The sequence below is a fragment of the Alosa sapidissima genome, chromosome 24, assembly GCF_018492685.1.
Source record: "Alosa sapidissima isolate fAloSap1 chromosome 24, fAloSap1.pri, whole genome shotgun sequence".
Lineage (NCBI taxonomy): Eukaryota > Metazoa > Chordata > Actinopteri > Clupeiformes > Clupeidae > Alosa > Alosa sapidissima.
The window spans coordinates 17,859,443-17,874,442 of NC_055980.1; the positions used below are offsets into that span (position 1 = coordinate 17,859,443).

A 15,000-nucleotide genomic window follows, 5' to 3' on the forward strand; every position below is an offset into this window, starting at 1 on the left:
TGCAGTGTTGCTCAGTCAGTGCTGACTGACTGGATGTGGTGTTGCCTAGCGCTATTTGGATACAGGGTTTCTAAGCCCTTAGTGGATCTGAGCAACATAGCACTAAAGCAGAGCTGCTAAGTCTTACTTGGCCCTTGTGATAAAATTTTAATAATAATAATAATCATTTTCAACAGAGACTATAGTAACTCAATAGAGGTCAAACTCACGGCTTTGGGGCTTGAGGGTGGCTCATCTCCCCCCTCGTCTGCCTTAGGAGGAGTTGACCTTCTGAAACAACGACAACAACAACAACAACATTAATCATCTACAGTGATCAACAATAGTGGGCGCCATCTAGTTTACATGACCAGCTCTGCCATTAGGAAAATGGATTACTTCACAAAGCCAATGAGGATAATAATTGCAATAATAAGCAATTGGGGGGGATTTTCACTGCAATTTTCCACTGTCCTGGAATGACAACTTTCTACCAAACCCAATTAATCAGTGCTGCTCCAGTCCAGTACTGAACCTCATTAGGGTTACCAATCAAAGCTAACATAACATCCGATATGGCCATCAGTTTAGATTAGGGTGACTCTAATGGCTGGAAGTATTATACACATAATAACTTTGAATATATATATATTTTTCCACTTAGCAGTTCAATCTCCCCTGTTTAGTAAACGTGTCTCACCTGAAGTTGGGCATGGTGAAGTTGGGCAAGGAGAAGGTTGGCATGTTGGCGTTGTGCACCATCTCCATGATCTTGGTCTTTCTGTGAGCTGCAAAGATCAGACCGCCTAGGAAGAGGGCGACTAGGGCTGTAACTCCAAGAGCTATGGCCACTGCAAAGAAAAAGAAAGGCCGAGATTAAAATTAAGAGAGAGAGAGGAAAATAAAATTAAAAAAGACAATATAGGGATGAGGGGATAAGGTAGAAAAAAAGAGGGAAAATGAGGAAGGAGAGAGAAACCAAAAAAGAGAAAGAGAGAGTTCATATGAGGTGACTGTGGATCTATGTTTATAATTTGATGGTAACCATGACAACCCTGCTCACCTGAGGCTGTTACCACACCGAAGATATTCCTCTCGCAGTAATCTCCCTCCCACTCCAGCGGACATCTGCAACAGAGCACACATGTGAACACGCACGCACACACACACACACACACACAACACACACAACACACACACACACACACACACACACACACACACACACCTCAGATAACATTCTACTCACATATTCACTTCAGATAACATTACACAAACACTTAAGATAAAACAACACACGCACACACCTCAAAAAATATAACAAATAACACACACAAATAGGCTAGCACACAACCGCGTCTCAGATTAACACTCCACACACATACACACACCTCTCCAATGTATGTGGCCTTCCAGTCCGCCTTTAATCACTAACGTATCCATCCATCCAATTCATCTATCCATACAGCCATCCATTCTATCTGTCCATCCAATTCATGTGTCTATTGATCAAATCCATGTGTTCACCCATTAATCTATCCATCTAAGTGCATTTATCCTCTTCTTCCTTTCTGATATATATATATATATATATATATATATATATATATATATATATATATATATATATATATATATATATATATATGTACTGCATGCTCAGTCTATGCTAGGCTTTATTCAAAGCCAACCAGTTACGTACAGAATCCATACATCCAAACATGTATAGGAATCCAATCCAACAGAGGATCCAATTCATCTGTCCATCTATTCATTCGTCCACATTTTTTTTTTATTCTGTCAATGTATGCTCAGCAATACATCCACCCATCTGCTTGTCTGTTTGCAATCACCCATGCACAGACACACCCACCATCATGTCAAAGAAAAGAGCAATCTGTAGTCTGTAGTCTCTGTAGTCACACAGCCATCTTTAGATCAGTGCTGTTATTAGTCTATCTCTATAAATTCTATAATCCATTATTCCATGAATACATTTGGTTGCTTCTCCTATTATTACCTATTGTTCTTTCAAAGAAATAATAAATCTGAATATTGAAAGACAATGGCTATCAATGTGCATTGGTTATGACATCAGCATTTCACATTCCCGGTATGAACCGATAACCAATTGTTTGGCAACACAGAAAATAGTTTTAGGCAAATTTAGACATTGACATGGTCTGAGAAATTGTAAGCAGGCATTTATGGGGACAGCCGTACTTGCAGAGGGCCTTGTTGTCATCAAAGTAGCAGGTTCCTCCATTCTGACAGAAACATGGAGGAGGCATTGTGGGGGGAGGGTCGAAACCTGTTGCATACACACACAGACACACAGACACCACACACACACACACACACACACACACACACACACACACACAGTGACAGAGAGAGAGAGAGAGAAATAGATTACATGCCTTTAGAGACCTTGACAACAGACTGACTGCGATATGACACACACCACACATGAGACAGATATTCACACTCGTGTGCACACATAAAACATAGCATGTTACTGTAACGTTCATGCTAATAATGTGTTGGAAACAACACAAACTTTGTTGTCCCTATCTGGATACAGAGATGCGTTAACAACAATGCAAGTTGTGTTGTTTTCGACAAGTACTGTGTAGCGAATAACAAAAGCAATGTGTTGGAAACAACTGACACAGAAATGTGTTAAAGAAATGTGTTGTCCCTAGAAAGAAGACAGGAGACAGAAATGTCTTCAAAAAGCAAGTTATGTTGTTTTCCACACATTCGATTTTTTAAGAGTGTATGTGAGAATGTGGTGTGGTGTGCTGGGGAGGCGAGGACACGTACCAGCGTCACACACGGTGTTGCTGCCGGAGCTGAAGCTGGTCCCCTCTGGACAGGCACAGGTGTAGCCTCCCGGCCTCAGCAGACACAGGTGACTACAGGTGCCCTTACAGGGGTTTCTCACTGGCGACAGGAGAGAGAGGGATGAAGAGAGAGAGAGAGAGAAAGGGGGAGAAGAGGATGAAGAGACAGATGGAATTGGAGGAGAGAAGGAGTGAAGAAAGAGAGAGAGAGAGAGAGAGAGAGGAGAAAGAGAGAGAGAGAGAGAGAGAGAGAGAGAGAGAGAGAGAGAGAGAGAGAGAGAGAGAGAGAGAGAGAGGGAAATTATAGGGGGGATGAAAAGACGAAGAGAAGCAAAATGAAAAAGAGAGTGCAGGAGAGAGAAGAAGGTAAAGAGAGAAAGAGAGAGAGTTACAGAAAGAGAAAGGGGTGAGAGAGGGGGAAAGAAGGATGAAGAGAGAGCGATAGGAACAACGAGAGAAATCAATCAATTCGGATGTCAGCATTTTTTAGAAGATTCATTACAGTGATTATCAGGGGCACATCCCTGTGCAGTCAGAGTTATAGCTAATCAAAAGCACTATCAGGGGACCCTCGGCCGGGCCATTCATTATCTGCTTCACTGACAAGTCTATCCTACTGCATGTTCTGGGGTCACAGTGAGTGGTTGGTGCCACAGAGCATAGACCAGAGTCTCTGCTGCTAGCTTTGGGAAATGTGACTCTCTTACATAAATATGTAGGAGGAACACGCCAACTTTTTGGGAAACTAGCTCATTAATTAGCTAAAAGGGAGCTATAGGCTAACCCATTTCCAGTACATTCTGCTAAATTAGGCCAAAGGTGGCACACTGGGTTATTGGACATACAGAGAAGAGAAGGATATGAGCCATCTTATCTAACTCTGGGATGGACAGCAAATGAGCTCATTTATGAAAAAGTTGGCATGATCCTTAAAAGCATATATAAGCAATATGAAACATGACTCAGCACTATTTTGATGACTATGCTCTATTTTCTCTCACCCAATTGCAGCACACTAACTATGTATATAACATACTATAAGACATACTATAACATACTATAAGACATACTATAACATACTATAAGACATACTAAAAGACATACTTGTTCAACTCAGTATACATTGAAACTCCGATATCAACTTCAACCTGTTCATCTCAGTGTACTTCGAACTTTGAAAAGTGTGTTGTTAAACTACAACTAAAAACACATATCCAACTTTGGACAAAGCCTCTGGTCCTCAGAAGCAGAAGCACGCTCACTGTTGATGGAGTTGTATCTCTGCTGCTGGTACACGTTGACCTGGGTGAGCCAGGGCCCGGCCGTGAACAGGAGGGTCTTGGCGCTCTTGCCGAACTTGTCCTGGCGGAACACCTCGCCCTTCTCCTGCGTGCTCCAGTACACGTGGTCCTCAAACACACTCACGCTGAAGGGGTTACGCACGTCTGAGGAGGAGAAAGAAGGGGATGGAAACCAAAGCAAGGAAAGGAAAAGATAGAGAGAGAGAGAGAGAGAGAGAGATTAGAGGGGTAAGAGAAGGAAAAGGGGGCAAGGAGAGAGGGTGACACAGACAGTGACAGGAATAGAAAGACAGAAAGTAAGAGTGATAACAAGAAAGAGAGAAGGGAAGAGAGAGAGAGAGAGAATAGAAAAGTAGGGAGAAAAGTAAACATAATAAAGAAAAAAATCGGAAAAAAAAAAGACGAAAGTAAATGTGATCGAGAGATAAAGCACAAAAGGGAAAGAAAGTGAGAGAGTTAAATAGAGTGATATGGAAAATGAGAAAAAAAGAGACATCAAGATTCAGAGATGGGAGGGGAGTGAGAATAAGAAAGGAGAGAGAGAAAGAGAAAGTGTGAGTTGTTTGAACAATGGCGACCACACAAAGATGCTGACAGTGAGAGATCTCATCATTGACGTAACGTAATGCTTGAGAGGGACGATAGCAAGCCTGGCTGGTTTTGTCCCACCCATTACACCTGCTGAATCAGCCCATGCAGTCTACATGAATTATGGCTCATGGAAACACCTCCTGAGACTGTGTGGTTTAACATGCAGAAAACATCTTAGCTTAGCGACCAAAACAAGCACAACCATTCATTGTTTTTCTGTTTTGCCTTATTATTTAAAAATATACCTTTATTGATTTTTTGTAGATTCCTCTAACCAAACACAGTGTAGGTGATGACTGTGAGCTACACAGTTCTTTGCAGGGAGTCAAACACCTAACCTGGGCATATTAGTTTACCAGTAAGTGCTACGCTAACACAAAATCATAAAGAGCATGGTGCAGATGGATTAACAACAGCTAACTTTCATTTCACAATCACTTCAAAATAAGGCAGTAAAGAAAGAGCAGAATACTGTATGCTGTGACAATGACATGGTCAAATCTCATATTTCAAAATGTAAAATGTAATGTAATGTAAAATATATTCTCTGCCTTAGAGGCCTCACCTATGAACAGAGCAATGCGGCGATCTTCTCCTGTGGGGAGCACGGACTCAATGCGGCTCTCCTTGGTGTCGGACCAGTACAGGCGGTCGTTGTTGGTGAAGTCGATTGACAGTCCGGTGGGCCAGCCCAAACCGCTGTCTACTAGAACCTTCCGCTGTTGGCCGTCCATCCAGGAGCTCTCGATGCGGGGAGCCTCGCCGTTGTCCACCCAGAAGAGCAGCCTACAGACAGCCAGAAACATCATCTTCATACATATTCACGGAATGAGACTAAGGGCGCTTTTATACCTATTTTGTTCCAAATCATGGGCTGAATCGATATCATTTTTTTCCATTGTCCCTGGGTTCGCTTTGTGTTCCCATGGCAACATTTAGAGCGAAACAAATTATGTAAACAAGCCCACATGAGATTAAATCTATCTACCCAGAACCCAACACTGTCCAATTCTAATTTTAACCAGTTCTCCAGTAGGGGGCACCCTCTCCCAGTATGACCTCTCACCCAAGTCGTGGATTGACAGCCACGGCACCTGGTTCTCCCAGGTCTGTCTTGACCAGATGCTTCCTGTAGCGCCCGTCCAGCAGGGCCACCTCCAGACGCTTGATCTGTGAGTCGGCCCAGTACAGGTTCCTGCAGGGACACAGATGTTCAAACAGAGGTTTAATAATGCATAATGGCTGCCGTGCATCACCCAGGTGGGTGCTACACATTGGATATTGGTGGTGGTTAGTGAGGTCCCCTTTCACTGTGAAGTGCTTTGGGTGCCTTGAAAAGCACTAATGCAAAGTGTTGTTGTAAAGAGAGGTTGTGATCTGGCCACAGGAGGATATTTGAGAAGTCAGTGTAGTTACACACACACATAGACACACACACACACACACACACACACACACACACACACACAAAAGAAGCAACATAGGATGAAAGGGAACAAATGGGGAAATTCATGACCAATGGAGGTGGTCTTACAGGGTAATGAAAATCCATGACGTCCACACTAAATGTAAACTTGTGTGATAAGGTCTGTTTACTATGCCTGCAACCACATGATGAGACGGATTTATAAATACACTGAGTAATACTGACCGATCAAGTTTATATGATGGTCATGAGACGTCACATGATCACTCAGACAGACACACATGCACCCATACTGCCATTAGAATGTGGTCCTGTCATGCTATCCCATAATAAGGCCACTCACCTGCCGACCCAGTCCACTGCTATCCCATAGGGCTTTACGATGTATTTGATGTCCAAGGTGACAGCGGCGGCGATGTTGTTGCTCTGGTCATCTACGACGGGCAGGTAGGCTCTTCTCAGGGCGCCAGCCACAGAGCCTTTCCCCTCTACAGTGAAATACACCATACCTGCAGCACAGGAGAGAGACTGGCCCGTCAGTATGGGTTGTGCAGGATAGTCTGCTTTGTGTACTTATTTATAATGACATTTAGCGGTGTGTGTGTGTGTGTGACATGTGTGTGTGTGTGTGTGTGGATGTCCAGTATGTATGTATGTATCTCTGTGTGTATGTTTGTGTGTGTGTGTATGTGTGTGTGTGTGTGCGTGTGTGTCTGTGTGTGTGCATGTATGTATGTATGTGTATATGTGTGTATGTGTGTGTGTGTGTGTGTGTGTGTGTGTCTGTGTGTGTGTGGTGTGTGTGTGTGTGTGTTCCTACTGAGGCCTGTGTTATTGTGGTCCCAGTCGTAGTCCAGGGCCATGATGCGCTCCTGCTCCTCCAGGAAGTTGTGGTACTGCTCCGTCTGCAGGTTGAACCGCCGGATACGGATGTTCTCAGGGAGCAACAGCAGAGGCCCCGGACCTGAGATAGAGAGAGAGAGAGGGGGGAGAAAGAGAGAGAGAGGGGGGGGGAGGGAGAAAGAGAGAGAGAGAGAGAGAGAGAGAGAGAGAGAGAGAGAGAGAGGGACAAAGTAAGGAAGAGAAAAAAAGAGGAAGAGAGTGTGTGTGAGAGTAAAAGAGAGAGAGAGAGATAGAGGGGAGACAAAGAGGAGAGCAACCATCATATAATACTGTAAACACAGAAACTCTAGCTGACAAAGTGTGAGAGTGAGGTTGATGCATCTTCAGCCAGTTCCTCCGTGACTCATTTCTATTGATGTTTGTTGTGCTGCACCAACACAAATAAATAAACAAACAAACAAACTAAGTATTTCGCTGTCTCACCTTCAGCTTCACAGCTCCCAGTGCCCACCTTACGATAGCCAGAGGCACACTCACAGTCGTACCCGCCTTTGGTGTTCTTACACGCCTGGGGGCACGTGCCAAAGACCCCACACTCATCGACATCTGAGGGAGGGAGAGATTAAGGAGAGATATGAATAACAAAACAAACAAAACCATAACAAAACCAGCACAGCATGTGAGTTGCATTTATTACAGTAAGATAATATTTGTATGCCCATTTGCTGTGTGTGTGAGAAACAGAAAGAGTGAGAAAAGGAGAGAGAGTTTTATTATTAGTATTATTATACTATTGCATCATTCTATCATTTACTATAATGCAAAAATATTAATATCACTAGTTTATCTTAATCTATTTACATTAGTGTTATGTTATCTAAGTTAATATGTTCATATCCCTGTTCATAAAGCTTTTCAAATTGAAAATATATTGAAATCGAGAGAAAGAGAGAGATAGAGATAGAATGAGAGTGTGTGTGTGTGTGTGTGTGTGTGTGTGTGTGTGTGTGTGTGACTCGACTGTCCCACCGTTGCAGTTGAAGGTGCTGTCGGGGTTCACGGTATAGCCTGGCCTGCAGGAGCAGATGAAGCCGGTGCCGTTCAGGTTGGTGCAGTCGTGCTCACACAGCTTCTCCTCACACGTGCGGTCATGCCCAAAATCTGACCCAGACAGCAGGAGCAGTCCAAAGTGTGAGATGAAAATATGGAAGGCGTGTGTGTGTGTGTGTGTGAGTGTGTGTGTGTGTGTGTACTGTATGTCCAGTATATGTGTGTGTGTGCGTGCGTGTGTGTGTGTGTGTACTGTATGTCCATTATATGTGTATGTGTGTGTGTGTGTGTGTGTGTGTGTGTACTGTATGTCCATTATGTGTGTGTGTGCGTGCGTGTGCGTGTGTGTGTGTGTGTGTGTGTGCACTCACTGCAGCCCATCTCATCTGTCAGGTCTCCGCAGTTGTCGTTGAAGTCGCATACGTAGGGCAGGGCCACACAGCGGCCGTTGGTGCACTTAAACTGCTCCGTGGTGCACGGGGCCAGGGTCGGCTCCTGACCTGCACACACACACATTAGTGCGCACAAACCACAGAGAGACAGGAAGTCACGCATAACACTGACTACCACTCAACCACCACAGCCAAAAGTTAATCCCCCTGTTTGCAAAGACGGGTTTTTATGAAGTTGACCAGTTTTGGATGAAAAAAAAAAAAGTTTCTGCAGACAATGCTAATGTTCCTGTATATTCTTATTCAATGATTAAATTACATGTCAAGGCAAGTTTAATAATAGTACATTTTATACACATGGGCAATTCAATGTGCTTTTTATAAATATATTAAGAAAAAACTCGGTCGCCGCACACTATTTCTTTTTCCTTTTATTTTCAACCCGGAAAAAGGGAAGAGAGATAGAGTGTGCGGTGACCAAGTTTTTCTTTGTTTATTTTCCCTTGCCAGCACCTCGGAGGGTATGCATTCTTTTCGTTATTTACATGCTTTTTATAAATATAGGCAAAAGAACAGTTCATAATAACAATCAATGTCTTCAATAATGCACTACCACTCTAATACTGTGCTGACACTACATAATATGCTATGCTAACAGTAGGGTTCTCCCAGATGTGTGTTCTAAAAGAGGGGTTCCTCACAGTTCTCCTCCTTCTCATCACTGCCGTCTCCGCAGTCGTCTCTCTGGTTGCACATGAGGCCTGAGTAGATGCAGTAGCCGTTGTCACAGCGGAACTTGGCCGGCATCTCACAGGTGATGTTGACTAAAAACAGAAAACGAACTCAGAGTCCATAAACGTGACACGAAACATAGCGCTCATCCATAAACGAGGGAAACATAGCGCTCATCTAACATACCTAAAACTAGTGACAGGCCAGATTTCTTATGTCACTATGAGGGACGGATGGAACACTAACTAAATGAGGCTCTAACGCAGTGTGGTTCTATTGCATTGCCCATAGGAATGACCACTGACACAAGAATGGCCCAGATATTTCTTACAGAGTGTCGTAAATAAATAAATCGTATGGTAGTGAGTTCCTTCGTTTCAGTGTTTCTGTTCTGGGCTTATCTAAAGTATGTAACAGTTATTTTATCAACTTCTACAGTAAATGACTGTAGGGAATGTCTCAAAAGGACTGCATTCCTGTGTTCCCTAATAGTATGTGTGTGTTAGTAAATGTCATTGTCACACAATGTTTATTTCACAGCAAATAATATTTGATCTCTGACATGTATTTTAGGGGTTCGGAGTTCCCTGCCTGGTAGATCCACTTACAGCACAGGCTGAGCTCCTCGTCGGATCGGTCCCCGCAGTCGTCAAAGCCGTCGCACACCCAGGTCTGGCCCACACACAGATGGTTCTTACACTGGAACTGGTGCTCTGGGCACCAGCGGCCCCCTGGGAAACGCGTGGCTGGAGGTCGTACGGAGTGGGAGAGAGGACAAAAATAATATAATGATATGCGCATTACTGTAATTTGCCCTAACAAAGATAGCAATCATTTTGCAGGACTGTTTCAATAATTTGTGTTTGTGTGGGTGTAAAAGGCATCAAAGCAGCCATATTAGGCATAATGCAGCCATATTACATTGTTTACAGGCATGATGGTCCAGTTGTATAAAAAAGACATTTTATGTATATGTTGTAACTGTGAAAGCTGCTGCGATACTGTGCTGTACAGTAGTGATTAAGCTAAAAGGATTGGTATGTGTGATGTTTAAACAACATCATCATCAACTGAGAATGAACCAGGTTTATCTGACAAATGTGAATTAAATGGTACTTTTATAAAATAACATTATATTATTTATGAAATAATATCTAAAAATAACTGTGTCTTTCTGAAAAGGCCACTAGCAAGTTCTCCGTCTCGATTGATCTTTTGCTCCAGCAGGTGAAGAGAGTGTCGTTGTGTCTTAAAGGAACACATCGCTCGATGGTGTTTTATGCCCCCAACGTCATCTTCCAGGCAGCGCTGCCACCGTCGACTTAAAGGCACCTTATCCTAAACCCAACCCTAACCTTAACCCATGCCTAACCATAGCGCCTTCCAGGCAGCGCTGCCTTGAAGACAACATTGGGGGCACACATTGTAATCGTGCAATTTGTAATGTTTTGCTTGGACGTGCGCTGGTGTGCGTTCATGGATGATAGGTGCACCCGCTAATATGACTGTTGACAATGCACTCTTAAAATAACATATAAACAACTCGCCATAGACTTCTGACCAGGTGTACAATAGCGATTTTTAGACAATGCGCTTGGTCACTCCCTAGGTTGTTAAATGCCACACCCCTGGGCGCATTGTTTAAAAAATAAACGTGCAAAATAAGGAATTAAACTTTGCGCCGGGTGGAAAACGAGTTTTACGCCATGCGCCAGAGTACAAAATACAGCCCCAAGAAACGAACACACCACTAGGGCAGATTGATTTGCACGCAGCATCTAAAACCCCCCGGTGGCGCTTCGCCTGAATGAGAATGTAGGTATGTATCTAACTCTGGGGGAGACTGCCAATAAGCTAATTTCCCAAAATGTTGGCGTGTTCCTTTAATGCATTCCCTGAGACACTCACGACACGTGGTTTCATCTGAGAAGTCCAGGCAGTCCGCACGGCCATCGCACTTGAGCACCGCAGGAATGCAGTGGCCGGACAGACACTGGAAGGAGTCAGGGCGACACGTCTTCAACTCTGAGAAGACAAAGATGAACATGGATTGTCTTTTCAGCCATCTCATAAAATTATAGTATGTATTGAACTAAAAATATGAGCAGGCTTTGTAATGAAGGATACTTATCAAGCATATTTTAATTAATTGTTCATTTGTTGTTTGTAATTGTTAATGTTTAATACTAATTACAATATACACTATTCATAAATATGGTATAATTAGTATCATATTTTTACAAACAAGTGGGCGGACAACAGGCTTGTGATGTACGTGGAAATGTGACTCACCGCAGTCCCGCTCGTCAGAATTGTCCCCACAGTCGTTGTCATGGTCACACACCCAGGCACCTGGGATGCACTGCTGGTTGTCACAACGATACTCGCTCTCAGAGCATTCTCGAGGCACTGTGGAGGCAAACACAAGCGCACACAAGCACACACACACACACACACACACACACACACACACACACACACACACACACACACACACACACACACACACACACACACACGCATAAACAGCTAAGAAGGTGGACTTTCAATGTACTTCACAACCATGACCATCATGTCTGATATCAAAAAGTCCATTCAGTCTATGAGGGTTAGAGCAGGCAAAGTACCCAAAACAGCAGCAGGGTTCTGTTCAAGCCAAACAATCACCACAAATAAAACTATTCGGTCAATCTGGGAATTAAATGGGGACACACAAAGCCACACTTCATCCATATTGATGAGTTAGCCTTCTGCTATTCTTTTTGTGGCTAGCTGTAGATAGCTACAAGACAGATGGACAGACGCTAAATGACTTTGCTGCAACTGGGTCAAACCCCAGGCTAATGAAACATCTAGCATGGCATCAGTATGTAGGTTAGTCTCTGATCTGAAGAATCATCTGGAAGGAAGTCCCAAGAAGGTCAGTCAGAACTAGGTTACAATCTGTAACCTAGAGACAGAGTTCCGATGCAGAGAAATCCGATTGGGTCTTAGATTCTGAGCTGCAGCAGACCAACACTTTAGCTCAATAACTCGTACACTTACTTTAAAACAATGTAGCTGCAGTAAGTAACTATTAGGTTCAAATGTGCTAGAAGAGGATTTGTTGTGAGGCTCCATTAGACTTGTGACTGTGACTTACCGCAGTCTCTTTCATCAGAGCCATCACCACAGTCGTTTCTACCATCACATTTCCAGCGAATGGGAACACAGCGGTGATTGTCACAGCGAAAATCGCCCGAGGGGTCACAGGTCAGAGCAGCTGTGGGTCAAAAATGAATTAGGATACATGCCAACAAAGGCGTATATCCCATTTAAATTAAGTACATTTCACCTGTATACAGTAAAATATAGTGCTTCTAGTAAAACAGAAACACTTGGTCCAAAGGTGTAATGAAGGTCCTGGAAATGTCCTGTGATCAGAGCTGATAGTTTGTACGCAAATACATTTTACACTGTTATCGATTGCCACAAGTCAATTAGATTTTAGAATTGAATTAGATTTAGTGTTTCTGTATGTGTGTGTGTGCGTGTGTGTGTGTGTGTGTGTGTGTGTGTGTGTGTGTGTGTGTGTGTGTGTGTGTGTGTGTGTGTGTGTGTGTGTGAAGTGAGTAGAGTGGTGGCAGGTGAGCTCACCGCAGTCCTGCTCGTCACTGTTGTCGATGCAGTCATTGGCGCCATCACACACGGCCCACTGGGGTATGCAGCGGTAGTTGCTCTTACAGGAGAACTCGGTGTCTGCATCACACTTATAGTCTGGCCCCACTGCAAAGAGAGAGAGAGGGAAAGAGAGAGGTGGAGAGAGAGAGGTGGGGAGAGAGAGGGGGTAGAATATTGGGATGTGAGATGAGGGAGAGAGAGATGTAGAACAACAAAAGAGGGAGATTAAAATGCTTAAAATGAGAGGAAACAGAGTCAGTCTGTGATGGAGAGAGAAAGTGTGCCTTTAGCGCGTTCAAGACAACTGGATCCCAACAGAATTCTACCCATAGTCTTTAACCCCTGACCCCAACTCACTGCACTGGTCAAGGGGCTCGTCCGAGTGGTCACCGCAGTCGTCTTGGGCGTCACATACGTAGTTGGCAGGGATGCAGTGGCCGTCCTTGCACTGGAACTGGTTCGGCTTGCACGTCTTCTGGGCACAGGTGTCCGCGTCCTCGTCGCTGCCATCCGTGCAGTCCGTCACGCCGTCGCAGTGCCATGACACCGGGATGCACTGCTTGTTCTTGCACTGGAACTGGTTGTCCTGGCAACGGTGGTCACCTGTGACAGAACATTTAAGAAAAGTAAGATTTTGTCTGGTAAAAATGATTGGAGGTTTTCAGATAATAATGTAACACATGTAGAAACACAAGAGAAAGATATTTTTTTCGAATACTAGTTGTAACAGTTTCTAATACTTTAACTGTAAATATTATGAATATGTAAATGATGCGGTCATATTTGCCTGAAAGAGAGTAAGAGAGGGAATATAAAACAAAACGAAGTAACAAGAAAAAAAACAGGAAGTGATGTCGCTCATACTGCAGAGTGCAGGGTCCTCATCAGACCCATCGGGACAGTCAGGGTGGGCATCACACAGGAAGTTGGGGTAGGTGCAGTTCCCGTCCTGACACTGGAACCGACCAATGGGGCAGAGGCGGGGCGGGCACGTCTCCGGTTCGTCTGACCCGTCACCACAGTCAGACTGGCCGTCACACTTCCACCAGATAGGAACACACCTGCAGGAGAGGAGGGGGGGAAAGAGAGGAGGAGGAAGAAAGGAAGAGAGAGGGAAAAGAAAGAGGAGAGAATGAAAGGATGAAAGCTGTGCGGCTGGAGAAGTTCAATCTCAGATGGGCAAGAGCAAAATAAATTGGTAAGCTGGGGTCAGATAGGTCTGCGTCCCATTTAAGACGAATGTAACGCACACCAAGGACTGTTGGTGAGGTGCTGGCCACTGGTAAGTATTGTATGGAACCAGAGTGTACTACCCTCTCTGTGCATCCCATAATATTTATTCCTGCATGTGCTCCTGACCCCTTCTCACCTCTCGTTGTCTCCGCAGCGGAACTGCGTGCTGGAGCAGTCGGCCACACACTGGATCTTGAAGCCCACGGCCAGGCCGATGAAGTGGTCAGGGCACTCGCAGGTTGCCCCCTGGCCCCCCGGCCGGATCAGACACAGGTGGCTACAGGTGAGCTCGTGGTTATTGCACGGGTTCTCACCTGGGGATGAGAAACACAAAACACTTCAAGGGGAATTCTGGTGATTTTCACATAGATCTCGAGCTCACCGAGCGCTGTCAGTACGAAAAAAATGAAAACAATCGGTTTTACCTAGCTTGAGTTTTTGCAGCCACCTGTTAAGGTAGCTAGGCAGCTACAGCGCTACACTCTGGGGGCATGAACATGGAGGCTCACAAACATGCCCCCAGAGTGTAGCACTATGTAAAAAGTTGCCGGAATTCCCCATGAAGGAACACTCCCTCATCATTTATACCTTACAACTGCAATTCCTTTTTAGAGAAAATGTATCAGTAACCTTAAAATTGATAAAGAAAACCACCAGATCTGTATACCACCAAGTTTTAATTAATCAGTTTTTTAATTAAAGTAGTTTACTGTATCCTTAAGCAATAATGATGCAACTTGATACACAATTGAAAGGTATTATTTACCATACTATAGTACTGATGTATTGATTATTAAATGAAAAGTTGTTCGTACTGCGTGGCTGTCGGTAGGGGTGGTATACATGAATGTCGTACGGCCGGTGCGTGTTGTTGCCCATGACGACTCGATCAGCGCCGGTGTACTTGTGGGCCCTCTCCACAGTGTGAGTGTTCCAGTCTGTCCAGA

The 15,000-nt window shown here is 44.2% G+C and overlaps 1 protein-coding gene across 1 annotated transcript in view; it reads right to left on the reverse strand.

The window, feature by feature from the left end:
• lrp2b (low density lipoprotein receptor-related protein 2b) overlaps positions 1–15,000 on the reverse strand; it is a 67,461-nt gene that overhangs the window by 5,175 nt on the left and 47,286 nt on the right. The window contains 23 exon segments of the mRNA XM_042084024.1: positions 210–270; positions 680–830; positions 1,043–1,107; positions 2,203–2,290; positions 2,806–2,925; positions 4,088–4,270; positions 5,283–5,503; positions 5,784–5,912; positions 6,487–6,652; positions 6,964–7,107; positions 7,470–7,592; positions 8,016–8,147; positions 8,408–8,536; positions 9,130–9,252; positions 9,769–9,906; positions 11,069–11,185; positions 11,453–11,569; positions 12,303–12,422; positions 12,797–12,925; positions 13,178–13,423; positions 13,685–13,881; positions 14,190–14,367; positions 14,869–15,000. The exon segment at positions 14,869–15,000 is cut by the window's right edge and continues 92 nt beyond it. Of these exon segments, the coding sequence (XP_041939958.1) occupies positions 210–270; positions 680–830; positions 1,043–1,107; positions 2,203–2,290; positions 2,806–2,925; positions 4,088–4,270; positions 5,283–5,503; positions 5,784–5,912; positions 6,487–6,652; positions 6,964–7,107; positions 7,470–7,592; positions 8,016–8,147; positions 8,408–8,536; positions 9,130–9,252; positions 9,769–9,906; positions 11,069–11,185; positions 11,453–11,569; positions 12,303–12,422; positions 12,797–12,925; positions 13,178–13,423; positions 13,685–13,881; positions 14,190–14,367; positions 14,869–15,000 (3,209 nt within the window).